The sequence below is a fragment of the Tupaia chinensis genome, unplaced genomic scaffold, assembly GCF_000334495.1.
Source record: "Tupaia chinensis unplaced genomic scaffold, TupChi_1.0 Scaffold143681_1, whole genome shotgun sequence".
NCBI classification, from domain to species: domain Eukaryota; kingdom Metazoa; phylum Chordata; class Mammalia; order Scandentia; family Tupaiidae; genus Tupaia; species Tupaia belangeri.
This window is the reverse complement of record NW_006203529.1, coordinates 215550-234723: the sequence shown is the minus strand read 5'-3', so window position 1 is coordinate 234723 and position 19174 is coordinate 215550. Positions and strand designations below refer to the sequence as shown.

At 41.1% G+C, this 19174-nt stretch overlaps 1 protein-coding gene across 1 annotated transcript; it reads right to left on the bottom strand.

Moving 5' to 3' along the window:
• Positions 1–11680: 11680 nt before the first annotated feature.
• LOC102492809 (putative olfactory receptor 10D4) lies at positions 11681–12616 on the bottom strand. The gene has a single exon (XM_014582619.1). The coding sequence runs from the start codon at positions 12614–12616 to the stop codon at positions 11681–11683; it is 936 nt and encodes a 311-aa protein (XP_014438105.1).
• Positions 12617–19174: the final 6558 nt, after the last annotated feature.

Here is a 19174-nt window from a genome sequence, read left to right as displayed (position 1 = left end):
GATACTCCATAACTATTGGGAAGGAGTTTGTGTTAAGTAACAAATTCCTTTATGGAGCAACTGTTCGTTTGTTCATTTACATTTGCATGGATTTAGTTTATTCCAACAAATAATGAGGGTCAGTTACATGTCACACATTATTTATTTGTCAGGACAGATAGAAAGCTTGTGGTGTGTGTGTGTGTGTGTGTGTGTGTGTGTGCATTTGGGTGGTTGTATAGAGCCCTTCTGGTTAAAATCTTAGGGCCAGCAGGTGGTGTGAAGGTTAAGGCCACTAGATCCCACATGAACGACTGCAAGGTTTGAATCCAACAGCTTGAAAATCATGCTGGACACATGTGTGAATGTGCCTAGAATCCTGATAGGAGAGTGGAGAAGAAGGGATTACAATGAGGCCAGCCTCCCTCAGGGGTGATTTCTCACTTTCTCTCTCTCCGTCTCTCTGTCTTGTGAGTGCATGTGCCCTATAGCAAAACTAAAAAACAAAACAAGATAAGCAAACAACAACGAAATGCCTTATAATGCATCTGGAAGAAAAAGAACATTTTACAACCTTGTTTAAACACACAGTGGCTGACATTCTACAGTCAATGAAAGCAGGGGCAGAGACATTAAATAGCTTTTCCCCAGTCCTGGAGTTTACCCTGGGAGGAGCTGAGATTTTGTCTCTTCAGACTTTTGACCATCAAGTTTCTGATCAGGAAGTTTTGATACTTAGTGTGTGCATCCTCTAGCAAAACCTCTCTTAAAGAAAAAGTTTCAGTATTCAGGTTATCATGCTACTCCAAATACAGCTGGAATATTTATGTAAGAAGTAAACTTGATGTTTTTGTTGCAAATCTAACTATTTATAAAAAGCTGTAAAAGTTAATAATTCTACCATTTCATTTAGTTCTGATATTTTTGAAGAATGACTAACTTGAAAAAATATTTTGTACAAAAACCAGATTGATGAATCCACTTTTAATCAGAAAATAAAATTTCATTAAATTTTCTCTGGTCTAGGCTGGCCCCATACCTTAGTTGTTAAGAGAGTCAGGTCCCACGTGGACAACTGCTGTTTGAATGGGTGCCAGGAGCAGGAAAACAAAGGTGTGTGTGTGTGTGTGTGTGTGTGTGTGTGCATGTGTTCCCAAAATACCAAGACTATGGAGAAATGGAGGAGAAGGGATTGTGGGATGATCACACGCTTTTGAGAGGTGCTTTCCTCCTTTTTCTTCTCTCCTTCTGTCTCTCTGTCCCTCTCTAGGGAGCATATGCATCCCCTGGTAATTAAAACAAAAAAGTTAGTCCTGGAAAAATTAATTCCAGGAAGGCAGGTGTTATAGATTATTTTAGATGATCAATCAGAAAGTTTTATAAACAAGGTTGTAGGGGCAGCCCACAGAGCGGAGTTGAGCACTGTGCATAGGAAGCTGGATGTCACCTGGTCAGCTGTGGTCTGAGTACAGGCCCTGGTGTCCTCAGAAACAGGCGGCTGCATGTGCATGTGAGCCCCAGGTCTTGGCGGATATGAAAATGGAAGAAACAAGTTTGCAGTGAAACCACACAGAACTGGGTGGTGCTTTCTTTCTCTCTTTAATTCTGGAGGAGTGCCCATTTCCTCTGGCAATGAAAGAAAGAAGGAGGGGGAAAGAAAAAGGAGGAGGAGAAGGTGAGATGATCTGGATTATTGTGATAGTCACAGTGACAACATTCTGGTTCTGCATCCCCAACCAGTCCCATATTCTCTGGGATAACATCTGTTACAAAGAAATAGGACAGTCCTTAATAAAATGAATGACAAATAGCTTCTTACTGTTGCTTATAGATCCTTTCTGCTGAAAAATGTGTACATTTATGTCACAAAGCTATCATAGACAACAAAACCAAATTGCAAGTTGTATGTTATTAGCAATCTTAAGCAAATGTTTATGTACATTTATTTATTTGTGCTAAATGTAGATTCTGTATGTATCTCAAATATATTAAATAGCCATATTTAATAAAATATCACTTTATTTTAATAAGCATGAAATTTATATACTTATAAACATTATGTTTTAAAATATGTATACTTTGTTAAATGACTCAGTCAAGCTGACTAACATATGTATAACTTCCCAACTTTTTTTGACATTTCAGACCTATTCTCTTAACAATTTTGGTTTTTTATTTATTTATTTATTTATTTACTTATTTACTTATTTATTTTGGAGAGTTTTTCTCTATAGGGGCATGTGCTCACCAGACAGACAGAGACAGAGAGACAGAAAGCGACAAATCACCCCCCAGGGGGGATGGTCACGCCGCAATCCCTTCTCCTCCATTCTCCTCTTGGGATCTTGGGCAAGCACGCACATGCGCCCGGTATGAGTTTTAAGCCACCGGGTCCAGGACACGAACCGTGGTCAACTACGTGGGAGTCCAGCGACATAGGCATTACTCTAACTTCTGGTTCCCTCTCTTAACAATTTTGGAGTGTTATCAACTATAGTCCCCATTTTGTACAGTAGGTCTCTTTAATTATTTCTCCTTTTAACTGAAATTTTTCATCCTGTTTTCACCATCTCCCACCCCATATTCCAGTCCTTGTGAACCATCTTTTTATTTCTTGCTTCTGAGATCAACACTTTTAGACAATACCTATAAGTAAGAACATGTGTATATGGCTTGTGTCACATACCGTAATGTGCTTCAGGTTCTTCTATGTTGTAAATAAGAGAATTTCCTAGTTCTGAAAGGCTGGAAAGTATTATGCACATGTACATGTATATGTCACATTTTCTTTAATCCACACCTCCACAGATGGACAGGTGCGTTATTTCTACACTTGGCTATTGCGTATGAGCCTATAATTAATAGGGAAGTTATGAGGCAGAAAAAAAATTAAAAAAACATTTTGTCCTTTAGAAAATTTTAATTCAATGAAAACAAACATTTATTCACAAAGGCTTGGACAACACACGGCACCATGCCTGACAGTAAAGGTCATACAGAAAAAACTGAATGGTAGTGAGGTCTACTTGATCTTGCTTCCACATGGGGCAGAAGCAGGGGAAGGAGTAAGAAGCGCTCCTTGTTCAACTTTCCTCCTGCAATGGGACAGGTGGGTCCACCAGGTCACCCCGTGCTATAGGCTCTGCTGTGTACAATCCAGACAAGACTGAAGAGCCCCCACCTGTGCTCAGTCTAAGTCACTATGTCCACTCTTTACCAAGAACCCTGGGAGGGAGGACATTTGAATCTTGCTGGTTTATTTGTCCACCATTTGCTGGTGATTCCTGCTTGCATTCTTTGTGAGTTAGAACCTGGGAACTGAGTAGAAGTCCATAGCCCCAACTCCCATCAAATCCCAGTCCAGGAGGGACGAGGAGCAGTCCCACTGGAGAAAGGTGATGTAATCGCTGGCAAACACTAGAGTAGGCAATATCAACTGCCCCGGTTTGTGATTTTTCTCTAAAAAGATTTAACAGGTGTGTGGAGGATTGGAGCAGGCAGGAAGACGTGAAGCCTGGGTTGGAAGACATGATTGGAGGTGAGGATCTCAGTGCTTTCGCACTAATTGTAATAATAGTCAAAGAATCTGGACTAGATAAGATGCTAATTAAGGACAAAAATGGCTGATAGGAGAAAACATGTGATCAAATTGGAGGTTTTCATGAGGTCATTTATTCATACTACAAAAAATTCATTAGCAGCTACCATAGTCACCTGTGTTCTGGTGACAGGAATTAACCACAATGTCTGTACCCAAACAGCGTATAGTTTAGTAGAGGAAGAGAAGTGGTAATCAAACAGTCATATATGTAATCTCTAATTACTTCATGTAGTAATTGCTGTGGAAATACTAAAGGGATTGGAAAGTTATAGTGGAGAGAGTTGGTACCCAGACTAGTTCACTCATGTAGCTCTTTGATGATGGCAAATATGGATTTACAAGTTTATATGGCTACATGGCATTCCTTCAAGATGGGGGAGGGCTTCCCTGAGGAAAAGGTTATGTGAGTTCCGTGGGGCAGAAGACCATTGCAAGACTGTGTTTAAAGAACATCATCAGTGATGTTTTTGACCGAGTTGAGTCACTCCTCAAAGCCCAAAAGTGCTGCAATAGTGACCTGTGGATTTCCAAATCTGAAATCTGTCCTGGAACTCATCTTGAAACACAAGCAAGCCCAGGTCAAGGTCAGACCCTCCCCTGACAGACAGCACATGACTGCAGAGCATCTAGGGAGGTTTGGTGCCATTTGTTTAGAACGGTCCGTCAGCTCATCCGCCAGCTGAACTAGACCCAGAACGTCTGAAGGCACACTGCGTTGGAGGTGGGTGTTTTTGGTTTTTTTTAATTGTTACCAAGTATCTTCAGAGAAGATTATCCTCTGTTCCAACTTCAGAAACTGGAAAGGAAGAGTCAGGAATACACCGTAGTCGATGTTCATAACAGGCACCCTGCATCCCTGCCTAGTTCTAAGAAAAACTCCAGAATTTTTCATGTCGGCCGCTGCTTGCCTGAAATCTGCCCACATCAGGAGGAGGGGCCCGGCTTCATCACATCTATCCTGGGTTGTAATGTTAGTGAATGAATAACCCAAACGTGTATAAGGCTCCCCAAGACTCCTGCAGGAGTGGACCAGGCCCAGGCCATACTTGAGACAGGAGATTTCTAGGGCCTTGTTTTGAAAAGTCTTAAACTACAGTTGAGAAGAAGCACACACAAAAAAAAGAGTTCAGGTGAGGCGAGGGTGAAAATCATTCCAGAGAGGGGTAATTAAAAACACGCACAAGGAATATTTTGGAAAGGAACATAGCATATTCAAAGAGTTCAAGGAAATAAAGGGAAAGAATTGTGAGATAAAGCTTGAGATGAGGTAAAGCAAATTTAGGTCTCCAAGGGTCACATTAAGGATCATGGTCTCAGCTGGTGAGAAGTTGCCATATCTATTAGGGAGGGTGCAGAGACAGGACCTACAGGAGGGGAGTGGATAGGAGCCGTGACTGGGAGGGGCTCAGGAAGAAGCCCTTGACAGACACAAGACTATAAAGTTCTCTGTTGAAAGTCATGTAGGTGATACCCTTGATCTGATGCTGTGTACTGCGTGTGTACCTTCAAAATCAATCTGTGTGCTACAGAGATGTACGACTGAATGTTAACAACAAATGAGGGGCCAGAAGATGGCATGGTGATTAAGGGACAAGACTCCCACATGGGGGACCCCAGTTTGAATCTTAGATCTGACAGCTTGAAACCTACACCAGGAATGCATGCTTGTTCAAAATCCCAGGATGAAGGAACCAGCAGTTCGTGTAATGACTATGTCGCTGGACTCCCATGTGGTCGGCCGCGGTTCGAGTCCTGGACCCGGTGGCTTAAACTCACTCCGAGCGTGTGTGCGTGCATGCCCAAGATCCTGAGAGAAGAATGGAGGAGAAGGGATTGTGGTGTGGCCACCCCCCCCGGGGGGGGGGTGATTTCTCGCTTTCTACCTCTCTGTCTCTCTCTGCCTGTCTGGCAAGTGCACGCGCCCTATAGCAAAAACCTCTCCAGAAAAGAAAAAAAAAAAATCCCAGGATGAAAATGGAGGAGGAGACTGCGGCACGGCAGTCTGTAGGATCATGTTCGAAGAGAGGCCCTGAGGATGTGGGGACTTGCTCTGAGAAAACATCACCTGTCCCTTTGGGCTATCACAGGACTTTGCAGCTTGTCCTTTCCTTGACCCTTACTGCAAGCAGAGCAAAGGGTGGCATTTTCTAGGGGCCTTCCAACAGGTACATCTGATAAAATTCAGGAAACATCCTGACCCCAGTTAGCAAAGTCCAACCCCTGCTCTGCCTCTGTAGGACTCTTTAGCCTTATCAACGCCACTTTGATGTTTTCAAGAAAGTATCCTCCCCACATTTATAGGCTTCTCTCCACTAGATAAGAAGTTTATTGGGATTTCCCTTTGATATGAATGTAGCTCAGTATGTCTAAGCCCTTATAGATTTGTTACCTGCTTCTTATTTTCTGTAACACATCAATTTATCTATGGCATGTTAAGAAATACATCTATGTAATGTTGCTTTGCCATATAAATAAATGCGTCCAGTTTGTCTGGTTGGCACGAGTTGCATGGACTACTTAGGCTCAGGTCTTCTTCGTCCATTGCTACTTTGTCTTTCTTTCTATTTCCTCTTAGATGGAGCTAAGTTCGGCACAAATGCTGAGCTGACTACTGTCCCCACAGGGGGTGATCTCTCACTTTCCTTCTCACTGACTCTCTGATGATTTCATGTGCCCTATGACCAACACCTTAAAAAATCATAAAAATTTTTAAAAATATTATGGTCTCTGTATAAGGAATAAACTATACAGTCATTTAAATTAGGAATAAACTATACAGTCGTTTAAAGCAGCATTGTGTTTCAGTGTGTTATAGAAAGAGAACTTGAAGAGGTGGTCCCAGCTACAGTAAGGAGAGTAACATGGGGAGACAGGTAAGAAAGAGCAGGAAAACTGGTCAGAAAGATCCCTGGGCAGCAGAATTTAGAGAGAGTTGGTCAGTAATGAAGGAGAACCAACGGTCACTGGGTCAGCGAGTACTTTGGGACATGCCTGTGGGTGAAGGCCCTGCATTAGCCTAGTCTCATGACAGCAGAGCAGAATCAGTTTTTGCCTTTTAAGTGTCTATGCCTGAATGAGAATCAGTGAGAATCGCAGTTTGATCTACGTGTCAGGTAAGGGCCCCACACAGGTGTCCTCTGGGAGTATCCTGAGGTTTCTGATCAACAGAGGAGAGGAACTAAGTGAGAATAATACAGCCTCCTCTGAGAGATTAGAACATTTTATTACAGATGAGTTCAGGCAAATTTGTAAACAACATCGTTAATACTATCTTATTGAATTTAGAAATGATTCTTTTATTTCAACAAAATATTGTGGATTTTTTTTCTCCTTAAATTTTTGGAGTTCAGATAATCAGTCTCTCTCTCTCTCTCTCTCTCTCTCTCTCCTTTCTTTCTTTTCTTTTTTTTTTTTTAGAGAGATTTTCTCTATAGGGCATGGGATGGAGAGACAGAAAGTGAGAAATCACTCCTTGGGGGGGAAGGTGGTGACGCCACTTTCTCTTCTCCTCCATTCTCCTCTCAGTATTTTGGGCACTCCTCTCAGGATTTTGGGCACACATGTACATGTGCCTGGTGTGAGTTTGAAGCCACCTGGTCCAGGATTCAAACTGCATTTTACTATGTGGGAGTCCAGCAACGTAACCATTGTGCCATCTGCTGGTCCCAATCAGCCTCTCTTACATAAACTGAGATGTCCCTTTTTATTCTTCTTGGAAATAAATTATGAAAATATAAGTTATAGGTTCATTGCAAGATAAATTCATTGTAGATAAAGACATGATCCCAGAAGTCAGGTTACTCAGTTTAAAAATAAAAATTAAATTTTTTATTATTATGATTGTTATTCTTGACACATAATAAGTATACATATCTAGGGAGTGTGGTGGGATTTTTCAGGATGAGAAAGCAAAGTGATATGATCATATTAGTGAAATTAGCACATTCGCAATCTCAAAACTTCCAGAGTCCTCTCTTTCAGTTAATGTGAGTTTAAGTACTTATTGTTAATGACTGGACCCCTAGAGCACTACTGGACCTTGTTCTTCTTCTCCACCCACTTCCCCCAAACCCTCCTGCCTCCTGGAATCACCATTCTATTGTCTGCTTCTTTGAGATCACCTTTTATACTTTCCAGCTTTCAGTGAGAACATGTAATATTTCTCTTTTTGTGTCTGGCTAACTTCACTGAACATGATATTCTCCAGGCTCAGTGATGTTGCCTCAAAATGTCAGGATTTAATTCTATCTAATGTCTGACCTAGAGTGTGCATGCATGTGCCTGTTAGTATATTTTCTTTATCCAGTTTTTCATTGATTCTACATATGTGCTGTCATAAACACGCTACAATAAACATTGGAGGACAGACATTTCTGCAACATACTAGTTTCTTTTCCTTCAGAATGGCAGGACTATTCCTTTTAAACATTTTGGTGAAATACTCAATCCATTTGTATTATACATGGTTAGACTGGAAGAAAAGAAGAAGAAGATACTTTTATAGCTTCCACTTGCTATGAAAATTCCCATATTCCCTAAGCCTTTACTTTATAGAATCATTGTATTGGGGAAGGAGAAATTTGAAGAAATTAGGATGAAATGATGAAAGAAAAATAGTAAATAATGAGAGTGACTTTATAAAATAGAAGTCTTACAGAAAGAGTTCTGATGTTAAAAATCCTAAAGTCAGTCTTAGATAACAAATCATTCAGATTGTGGTTTGTACACAGGAAAGTTTACTTAAATATTAGTATATTTAAATGAGGCATCTTAGTATTCACTATCCTAATTTTTCACACACGTTTCTTTTTTTTGGTCACTAACTGTGCAATTACATCATAACTTCAATGGCTAAGTCACATTTATTTATTCTTTCATACAACACGCCTACAACCTTACTGGTCCCTGGGCTGTGTCCTATGGATACAGCCGTGAATAAGACAAACAGGATTCCTACTCTGTTGGAACTTTGCATGGTCTAGAAAGAAACACATTGAACTTCAGTGTAATGACCGTGTGTCTGTCTTCCCCACACAGATCAGGCAGGAACCATAGCACATGGATTTGTCTCCCGATATCTGCACTAAACCCAGCAAATTAATATTGGAATAGTTTGGATCTGGCATAGCATTTAGGATAGACAACTTCAAAATGTGGGAATTAGATTCTGTGCCATCATAGACTTTTTTAGTTAGGTTTGGAGGGGCTGCAGAATCTTCATTTTGCATGGAAAACGACTTACATCATATATGGTCTTCATTATGGTATTGGCCTCATGCTTGTTACTAGAAAGTAATTCATGTTATTTGAGAATCTCACTTTTTTTCTCTTGTTTTAATAATTTCAATAAATGGAAATTTTTGAGGTAAATACTGCAAATGCTAAAATGCTATGGAAACTAGGAGCTGGCATATCTGTGAGATCCCCAGTATGTAGTATGCCATCTTTCTCCTTGGATTACAAGAATGTTGAGGACTGATTACTAACACCAGTTAACTTGGAGGCCAAGGAGAAAATCTGACATGCTGGGAAAACACAATGAGTAATTAGGCTACCTTCTCATCAACAGCCCTGGGTGGGAGGGCTTCCTGCTGCACTGCATGTATGATGAGGAGTAAGTTGGGGTAGCGCAGCATGGTGTGGGAAGAAATCCCCAGCACAGTAGGAGTTCTGGACGGTCAGGTCTAGTAGGCCCAGCCCACCCACAGCTAGACATGACACACAGGGCAAGACAGCACCCCCCACTGAGGGGACAATGGGCAGCACAACAGAGTAAGTGGGAAAAATAGCACCATCAGCATGTCATCATGATCTCAGTAAGTGTTTGTTTTACAGTGATTTATTGAACACCCTGTTTGTATCATGAGCAAGTCAGAAGAAACATTTGATTCTGCCATTCACTAAGGAAATTTCTGAATCCAGGCTCTGAACCCACAAACCTGGCCATTGGAAGAATAGTAAAGGAACTAGAGGAAAGACTATAGACAGGAATTACAGTTGGAATTACATTTTAGTGGACCATAGAGAAAATCTATTATGATAAATTGTAACCTTATCTGTTCTCATTACATTTTAGTATTGCTATGTGTTGTGTTGTAGTGACAAGTGGCAGAATGATCTTAAGAAAAATGTGTATGTTTGTGTTTAAAGAACAGAGGAGCAGATGCCAGCAGATGGTTCAATGATTAAGACAATGAAGTCTCACATGGAAGAAAGAACAGAGGAGCAGATGCCAGCAGATGGTGCAATGGTTAAGGCAATGAAGTCTCACATGGAAAACTATAGTTTGAGTCCTAGACCCGGAGGCTTGAAACTCCCGCTGGGCGTGTATACATGCATGCCCAAAATCCCAAGAGGAGAATAAAGGATAACGGATTGTGGCACGGCCATCCCCTTGTGGGGGATGGGTGGGTAGGGTGTGATTTCTCACTGCCTGTCTCTCTGTCTCTCTGGTAAGTGCATATTCCCTATAGGAAAAATCTCTCTAAAACAGAAAGAATAGAAGAGTGGTGGCCGCAAACACTCTTAGGTGTATTTTAACATTTGCCTGCTGGAAAGGACAGGGAAATAAAGAAAGTATATTTATTTAAGATAAAAATGAGGGATGAGGGACCAACCATTGGTGTAGTGGTTAAGGTGCTGGATTCCCATGTGGTCAACCATGGTTTGAGTCCAGACCCAGCAGTGTGAGACTCACACTGGGCTTGTGTGAGTGAGTGTCTAAACCCTGAGAGGAGAATGGAGAAGGGATTACAGTGTGCTGTCCTGCAGGGGAGTCTCCAGTGAGCATAGGAGTCTCTTAGCCAAAACTCTCTTAAAAAAAAAAAAAAAAAGGCAGAATAATTCTTTTTTTCCCCAGTGTGGTGTTCACTGAATTCTAGCCAGAATGACTACCTTACTGTGGGCTAGAGTGACAGTATCTATCTCAGAAGAGACTATACCTGGCACAGCACAACGCACTGGTGGCTTACAGTTTCCACTTAACTGAATTTTCATTCACCTGTGTTGATAGACAGGATTGAGGTAAGAGAACACCATTCTAAGGTGAGTTCTGAAACACAGCTACCCAGCTCTCTTGAATTATTCCCTTTCCTTTTTTCCTTTCACTCCCACCTCCCTTCCCCATTCCTCTCTTTCTTTCATTCCATTAGTTATCCTCTGCTTCTTTCTAAGAAATACTTGGCTTACAAGAGAAGCCTTAAAGCACTGGTAGGTAAAATATAAAAATCAACAAAAAGTGAAATAAGAAAAAGAGAATATGCTTTTTATAGCATTTGCCATATCTTCAACAAATAAAATGTACTTTTCCCTGAGAGTAAAGAAAGCAAACTAAATTATGTAAATTGTATATTAAAAAAGAAACATACTCTTTCTTGTGAAATGGAGAATATTTTATTTTTCCTAGCCTTTACACAAAAACATGGGCTTCCTGATTGATACAGAGATAAATCAGTGCTCTCTTTATTTCATAAATACTTTAGAGTAACATATTTAAACATAAACTTGCCAATGATTTTAGTGGCAAGTGACGAATAATTCAGATTCATGACCTTCCAGGAGTCTCACAATGCCACAAAAGTATCCAGATCCCAGTGAACTTAAACACTAAACATCTTAATCACCCAAGACCATGCAGTAGAATGATCTTCTCTTAGACAATATGTAAGTTAGTTTGGGATTTTGTGTGGATTGGCCAAAATTTGGTGTTTATACTTCACAAGAAGAAAGTATGTGGAATTCTTACAGTCTCTATTTAGCTTAGGGTCACTCAAATTTTCTCCTATAGTTCCTGTTTCTCTCTAGATATATGTAAATGCACTGTTAACTGATACCATGATATAACACAGATATGTTTTAAAATAATGAGGTTAAGTGGTAGGTTGATGCAGAGGATAATTCATTCCAAAATGCTTCAGATGAGAATGTGACCCAATAATTGGAGAATGAAGCCCAGTGGCTCTGTCACAGGGGCAGGGTACTGCAGTGTGACCCGGGTACTACATAGCAAGAGTGGGTTTGGATCTTACCGTTCTATCAGTCTTCTTCTCATTGAAAAAGAAATGATAATTAAACTTTGTCTAGCAGAACATTAATTTGTTTTTATATATTTTCCACGGCAAAGCCTTTCTTACCAAATACATTTTGTAAGGCTGATTTTACATCCTTATTCCTCAGGCTATAGATGAGTGGGTTCAACAAGGGAGTTACAAGGTTATTGAAGATCTGAATTGCAGCACTAAATAATGGGCTGGGATTGGGCTGAAGAAAGATGATGATCACTGGCCCATAAGCACAAAGAATTGCAGCGAGGTGGGCACTGCAGGTTGAGAAAGCCCGATGCCTGCCCTCTGCTGAGTGGATCTTTGATATGGAGACCCCGATGCGAATGTAGGAAACAAAGATGAGGAGTAAAGACGTAAAAGCCAAAAGACCAACATTTATAAAACCTACCCTCTGGGCTACAGATGTGTCCTCACAGGCTAGAGGTAACACTGCAGGCACATCACAGAAGAAATAAGACACCTTGTTAGACCCACAGTAGGGTAACTGGAAGGTGAGGGAGCTTAGGGTGATGGCCTGGGCAGAGCCACCCAGCCAGGAGCCTGTGGCCAGGATGGAGCAGACCCTGGGATTCATGATGACTGTGTACCTCAGGGGATGACAAATGGCTACATAGCGGTCCAAGGCCATCACCGTGTACAGGAAGCCCTCAGTGCAGCCCAGAAAATGGTGGAAGAAGAGCTGGGCAGCACAGCCCTGGAAAGAGATCCTTTGACTCTGTCCTGAAAGGGTCAACAGCATCTTGGGAGCAGTTGTTGAAGAGAACCCCAGGTCTAAGATGGAGAGGTTTCCTAAGAAAAAATATATGGGAGTGTGAAGCTGAGAGGAGGAGAGGATCGCCGTGAGGATGAGCACATTTCCCAAGAGGGTGCACGAATATATCGACGAGAACAGGAATAAAGGGGTCATCTCTATGCCCTCTGACTCAGGGATCCCCCGCAGGACGAATTCAGTGACTATTGTGCGATTTCTCATTTTTATTGGATAATCAGTTCTTGGGTGTCTGGGAAAGAAAGATGAGGATAAGTTGAGTACATCTATAAATTAGCTGAGTTTAGCTCAATAAATTGGAGAAGCAGCCCAAGACCTAGGCACTGACAGAGCAGAGCTCCCTGACAGAGCCACCGTGCCCGGCCTGCATCTCCCTCTGAGCATCTCAGCAGGGCAGCCTGATTGCAAACGTCCCTCAGCACAGCCTCACCAAGCAGCCTCGGGACTGGCTGCCGCGCTCCCACTCTTCACGTACAGTATGAAGTTGTATTCATTCTGAATTCACTGGTGACTTTAAGAAACAATACAAAGGCTCTACGTTTTTACACTAAACAAAGGCTCATCCAGATTTCTTACATTCATGTGAGACGGTTTGGTCACACAGCCCTGTAGTCACTTAGGATCATGTCTGCTGCAAAGACAAAGACATCTTCCCACACTGCTTTCTCAGGTGTGAGGGTCAACCGTGAGAAACCAGCCCTTAAGGAGGTTTTAGGACTCTCTTAATGAACTGTACACTGCGTGCAAAGCCCCTTTCCCTGGAATCATCAGTCTCAGTCCAGTCAGTGTTTGTTAACAGGCAGCCTCCATCTCCTTCTCCAAAGTCTGGAATTATCCAGCCAGTTTCACGTTAACAACTAACCCTAATTTTGTGGAGCAGAAGGCAAAAGGGTAGAGAGAATAAATACTTCTTTACAAATTTCTTAGTTTGAAAAATTCTGATAAGATTTTCTACTTGTTCAAACTATTTCAAGAGAGACAGATTTTCAAATTATTAATGTATGAATGTACTCTATTGCATAAGCCTCTATTAATCACCTCTCATCTGTCTGTCTTTCTTACCCACCCATCCATCTCTTCCTTTGCTGGTGTTAAAGAAGAATGAAGACCAAGATAAAAAGCGAGGGACAAAATTTGGGCACTTACATGGCAACAGGGAACATGACGGGCCAGTGCTATTGACTGGAGTTTCCCGTCCTTCCCCAGGAGAAGGAAGGAGCCTCCTAAACCCCCATTAGTCTGACATCTGCAGTCTCCTTTACAGGCACTTTCCAATAAAATGTCACAACTCTGATGTTCTCGACTTCCTTACAATTACTTCCTGTGTGACTGCAGGATTTGCAATCGTCTCCAAACACAGGAGATTTTAAATAACTTTGGTCTTCCTTTGGGTATTAATCCCCCAGTCAGGGACCTTATTGGGCAACGGAGCGATTAATCTGTTTGTATAGTTGGAACTTAGATATAAATGGAAAAGAAGAACCAGCAGTTAACGTAATGGCTATGTCGCTGGACTCCCACACAGCTGACCACGGTTCGAGTCCTGGACCTGGTGGCTTAAAACTCACACCAGGCGCATGTGCGTGCATGCCCAAGATCCCGAGAGGAGAATGGAGGAGAAGGGATTGCGGTGTGGCCATCGCCCCAGGGGGTGATTTCTCGCTTTCTGTCTCTCGGTCTCTCTCTGTCTGTCTGGCGAGCGCACGTGCCCTATAGCAAAAACCTCTCAAAAAAAGAAAAAAAGAAAAGAAAAGAAAAGAAAAATATAAATGAAAGAGAGGGAGAGGGAGAACTTGATTAAAATAGTTATCTTTATACAATATTTCTTCATAGAGTAGTAGTTATGAAAAAAAATCCTTTGACACAGATAGTGAGGAAATTTCATGAGATGCTTCTATTTTTACTATTTTTTAGATGTATACATTGTTTTTTATGACTAAGTTAAACATTATCTTACTACATATTGCCAGCAGGATTGACTTACTACAACCACAGAAAGGCAGAGAATTTAAGAAACTGAGGAAAAACTAGCCCTGGTAAGGTCGAACCTATAGAAGCTTCAGGGAAACCAGGCAGAAGTGGGAACTAGGGAAGCTCTTAGATGAAGAAGGTAATAGTGCAGCCTCAGGGCTCTGCCACCAGGTGATGCATCCTCAGCTGCCGTTGTTTCTGTGACCCTCAGCTAAGATTTCAGATCTGTTTCCTTGTCTGAGTCACAAGCCACACCTGTGACCAGGGTCTTGAACATATAAAATATTTGTATTTACTAAAACAGAAATCTGCATTCTTTTTCTTTATCTTTTCTTTTCTTTTCTTTTCTTTTTTTTTTTTTGCCACACAGGGTACACATTAGAGAGACAGAGAGAAAGAGAGAGAAGGAGAGAAATTGCTAAATCCCCTCTGTCCCTCCAGGGAAAATGGCTACACTGCGATCTCCATTCTTCTCTTGGGAGTTTGGACACACATGCACACACATGAATTTCAAGTTGCCAGTCCAGGACTGAAACCATGGTCAGCCATGTGGGTGTCCAACACCTTAACCACTAACTACATCACCTGCTGGCCCCTTTGATGTTGTTTTTCAGCTAGTATTAAAAATGGTGTTTTTAAGTATTTTGTCCATTGCGGAGTGGCTTAATCAAGCTACATAATTTGTATTACTTCACACTTGTTTTCTTGCACACTTAAAATTGATTTTCTTAATAATTTCAAGTGTACAATACATAGTTATCAACAATAGCTCCATGTTGCTCACTAGAGCCCTATAATATCCCTCTGTGTCACTGAAATTCTGCATTCTTTGATCATCATCTCAAACCCCATCCTCCAATCCCTGTGAACATTATTCTATTCTCTGTTTCTATTGGAACATTTTAGATTCCTCTTATGAGTGAGACCAAGCCGAAATTATCTGTGTCTGACTTATTTCACATGCTGTAAGGTCTTCTACATCATTCAGATTGTTGCAAATAGCAGGATTTCCTAGTTATTTTAAGACTGATAATATTATACATATATATACCATTTTCTTTTTTCTTTTCCATATTTTTTTATTATTTTTATTTCAATTTCTTTTATACATTCAGTCATGTTATTTAGCTTGCAAAGTGAATATTCCAACATGTGTACAATTCTCACCAGTCCTTAACTTTCCCCCCAGTGATGGGACAGGTGATTACATCTGGTTGCCCTGTGCTGCAGTTTTTGCTGCCACTGACTCACCCAAGGAAAAGAGTCCCCACTGGACTGAGTCTGAGCCACAACTTCCACCACTTTCCAGAGAACCGTGTGATGGGGTACTTAAAGCTTTCTGTTTCATTTGCCCTCCATTTGCTGGTGATTCCTGCTTTCTCTCTTTGTGAGTTAGAACCTCAGAGCTGGGTAGAAGTCCAAAGCCTCAAACCCATATTGAAAGTCATTCCAGGAGGTCCAGGAAGCAATCCTGCTGAGGAAAGCTAGCAGAATGTCTGGGAAGCACTGAGGGAGGCAATAATGAATTTGCAGTGCTGCTCAACTGCCTGGTTTGTGACTTTTCTCCAAAACAGCCTAGACAATGATGCAGGCAGGTGAACATGTGGCAACTGGAACAATGATGGGTGAGAAAGCTGAACTGGAATAGAAATGACTAACACTTGAAAAGAGGAGAGTCAGGTGGACTCACTGGGGGCATCAATGGGGTCATTTTTTCATTTTTTTTAGAGAGATGTTTGCTATAGGGCATGTGTATGTGTACTTGCCAGAGAGACAGAGAGACAGAAAGCGAGAAATTATCCCCAGGGGGGCTGGTGATGCCAAAAGCGAGAAATTACCCCCCAGGGGGGCTGGCGATGCCGCGCACCTTTCTTCTCCATTCTCTTCTGGGGATCTTGGACATGCACACGAACGTGTCCACCATGAGTTTGAAGCCACTGGGTCCAGGATTCAAACTTTCATCAATTACATGGGAGTATAGCAACATAACCATTACACCATCTGATGGTCTGAATATTTTTCATTTTCCAAACATTCATTATGACATACCATGCTATCCCAAATGGCTGTGTCTGTTAAACAAGAATGAGCAATCATCTCTGTCTCCACGGAGTTTATGGTCTGGAAGAGGAAGGGAATTACTCAACACAATAATTTCTGGGAAAAGTTCAGTGGATTGAAAAATTACAATGGGAGAATATTAGTATGTAAAAAAATTAACTGTGTCCTTCTTTCCTGACAATAAATACGTTTTGCATCATTATTTGTGTGACTAGAAGGTGTTTTTCAAAGTGGAGAAGGACTTCCCTGAGAAAATGTTATCAGCTCAGATCAGAAGAGTAAGAGTGTGAGGAAGGGGAGGCTAAAGGCTCTGCGGCAGGGTAATGGACAGCACGCACAGGGGCCTGGCTGTAATAGAGCACATCTTGATAGAAGAGGGGAAAAGAGTTGTGTGAAAAGCTTGAGCTGCAGTAAAGCAATCAATTATTCAGCCTCACTGGTCACTTTAACAACTGTGGACTCTGTATTAGGAGGTTGAAGACACTAGGAAGTAGTTTCAACCAGGACTGTGTTTCTGTATGTTGTGAGAGATACAGGACATGAAGATGGAATTCCACAAGAGCTGCAATGTGGAGAGTGACTGGGGAAGCGGGAGTACCTTCAGGGAGGTAAACAATGAAGATAATTGGACACAGAATTGTTGGATACTTGAACAGGAAAAAGAGCAGACAGTCACCAGAATAGAGAACTCTACCAGGAATGCACACAGACTAAGGTCTGCTTTGTCCTAATACGATGACATCAGAATACAACTTCTTTCCCCTTTGCTTTTGAAGTTCTTGTACCTGAAGGTACTCACAGACTCACACTCAGTGCGATCTTGTAGGGCCTCCACATAGATACCCTTCGTGAACTCCCCGAGGACTAAAACCAACAGGGAATAGTAACAAAATGAGAGTGAGAATAGTGGATCTTCACTCTGTGAAATTAGAACATTATTACAAATGAGTTTGGGCCTAAATTGTAAACAATGAAATAAATACTATACCTTTGAGCTTAGAAATGATTGTCTAGTTTTTCTCCCAAGGTAGTACTCTGGATTTGTTTTTTTTCTTACAATCTATCTCACTTGATACTGTGATATCCTGTTTTTCTCCCCCTTGGAAATAGCTTATAAAAAATAGTGTATAATTCATTGGAAAATAATAAAAGCAATATGGAAATGTACTTAACAAACTAAAATTCACTAAAACCAGATGACTTATTTTAAAATTGTATTTATTATTATTGATTGACAAATAATAATTGCATATATTTATGAGATACACTTATTTCTCTTCTATTTTATGTCAATTTACTTCTTTAGGTTTATTTATTAATTATTATTATTTTTTAAGTTTGCCATGGGGCACATATGCTCTCCAGAAAGAGAACAATAGAAAGTGATAAAGCAAGCACTCAGGTCTATAACTCGAATCACACTAGCCATGTGCGACTCCAGTACCTCAACGACCATGCTATCTGCTAGCCCCTTTTTAAAGATTTTGGCCACAGGGCTTAAGCATTCACTTGAGAGAGATAGAGATAGAAAGAAAAAGTGAAAAATGATGCCACAATCCCGTCTCCCTTATTCTCCTTCTGGGATTTTGTGCAAACTCGCACATGCACCTGGCATGATTTTCAAGCTGCTAAGTCTGAGACTCTAACCATGCTTGGCCATATGGGAATCCAACACCTTTAACACAAAGCCATCTGCTGGCCCCTAGTTTTCAGTAAAAGAATTCAATGCGATAGGATCATATGAGTGTAATTAGCATATACGTCATCTCAAAATTTTGTCTTTTTGCTTTGTCTTAGGAGCATTCAGTCTTCAGGTTCAGTCAATCTGAATTACACAGTAATTCTTAATTGTAGTAATAATAATGTACCATATATTAATAATACTAGAACTTGTTCTCCTTATTTATGTGCCATTTTATATTCCTTAATCCACATCTCTCCACCCTCCTCCGTTGAACCCTCCCAGGTTCTAGGAATCACCATCCTATTCTCTCCTATGAGTTCATCTTTTATAGTTCCCAACTATCAGTGAGAACATGCAGTGTTCACTCTCTGTGTCTAGCTTGTGTCACTGAACATGGTGTCCTTCAGGCTCATCCATGTGGTCTCAAATGTCAGGATTTCATTCTTTCTTATGACTGAGTACTATCATATGCATGCATGCACTTCAACGTAAAATAGTTTCTTTATCCATCTAATAAACAAGATATGGTTTCATATCTTGGTTATCATAAACAGTGCTGCAACAAACACTGGAGTGGAGCTATCACCACAGCATACTGGTTTCCTTTTTATGGCCTAAGTGCCCCATGATAGGATGGTGTGATGACCCTTTTTTATTTTTGGAGAGGTTTTTGCTATAGGGCGTGTGCACTTTCCAGAAAGACAGAGAGAGACAGAGAGACAGAAAGCGAGAAATCATTCCCCGTGGGGGATGGCCATGCCACAATCTCTTCTCCTCCATTCTCTTTTTGGGATCTTGGACACACATGCACACATGCCCAGCATCAGTTTAAGCAACTGGGTCCAGGACTCAATCTGTGGTCAACTACATGGGGGTCCAGCAACATAGCCATTATACCAACTGCTGGTCCCAACCCATTTTTAACATTTGGGCAAATACTCTCTCAGTCATCTACTTATATGTGGATACATTTAGATGAAGATTTTAAAAATGCAAAATATAAATATTCATAATTGTTGTACTGCTTCCACCCGTTATGAGAATTT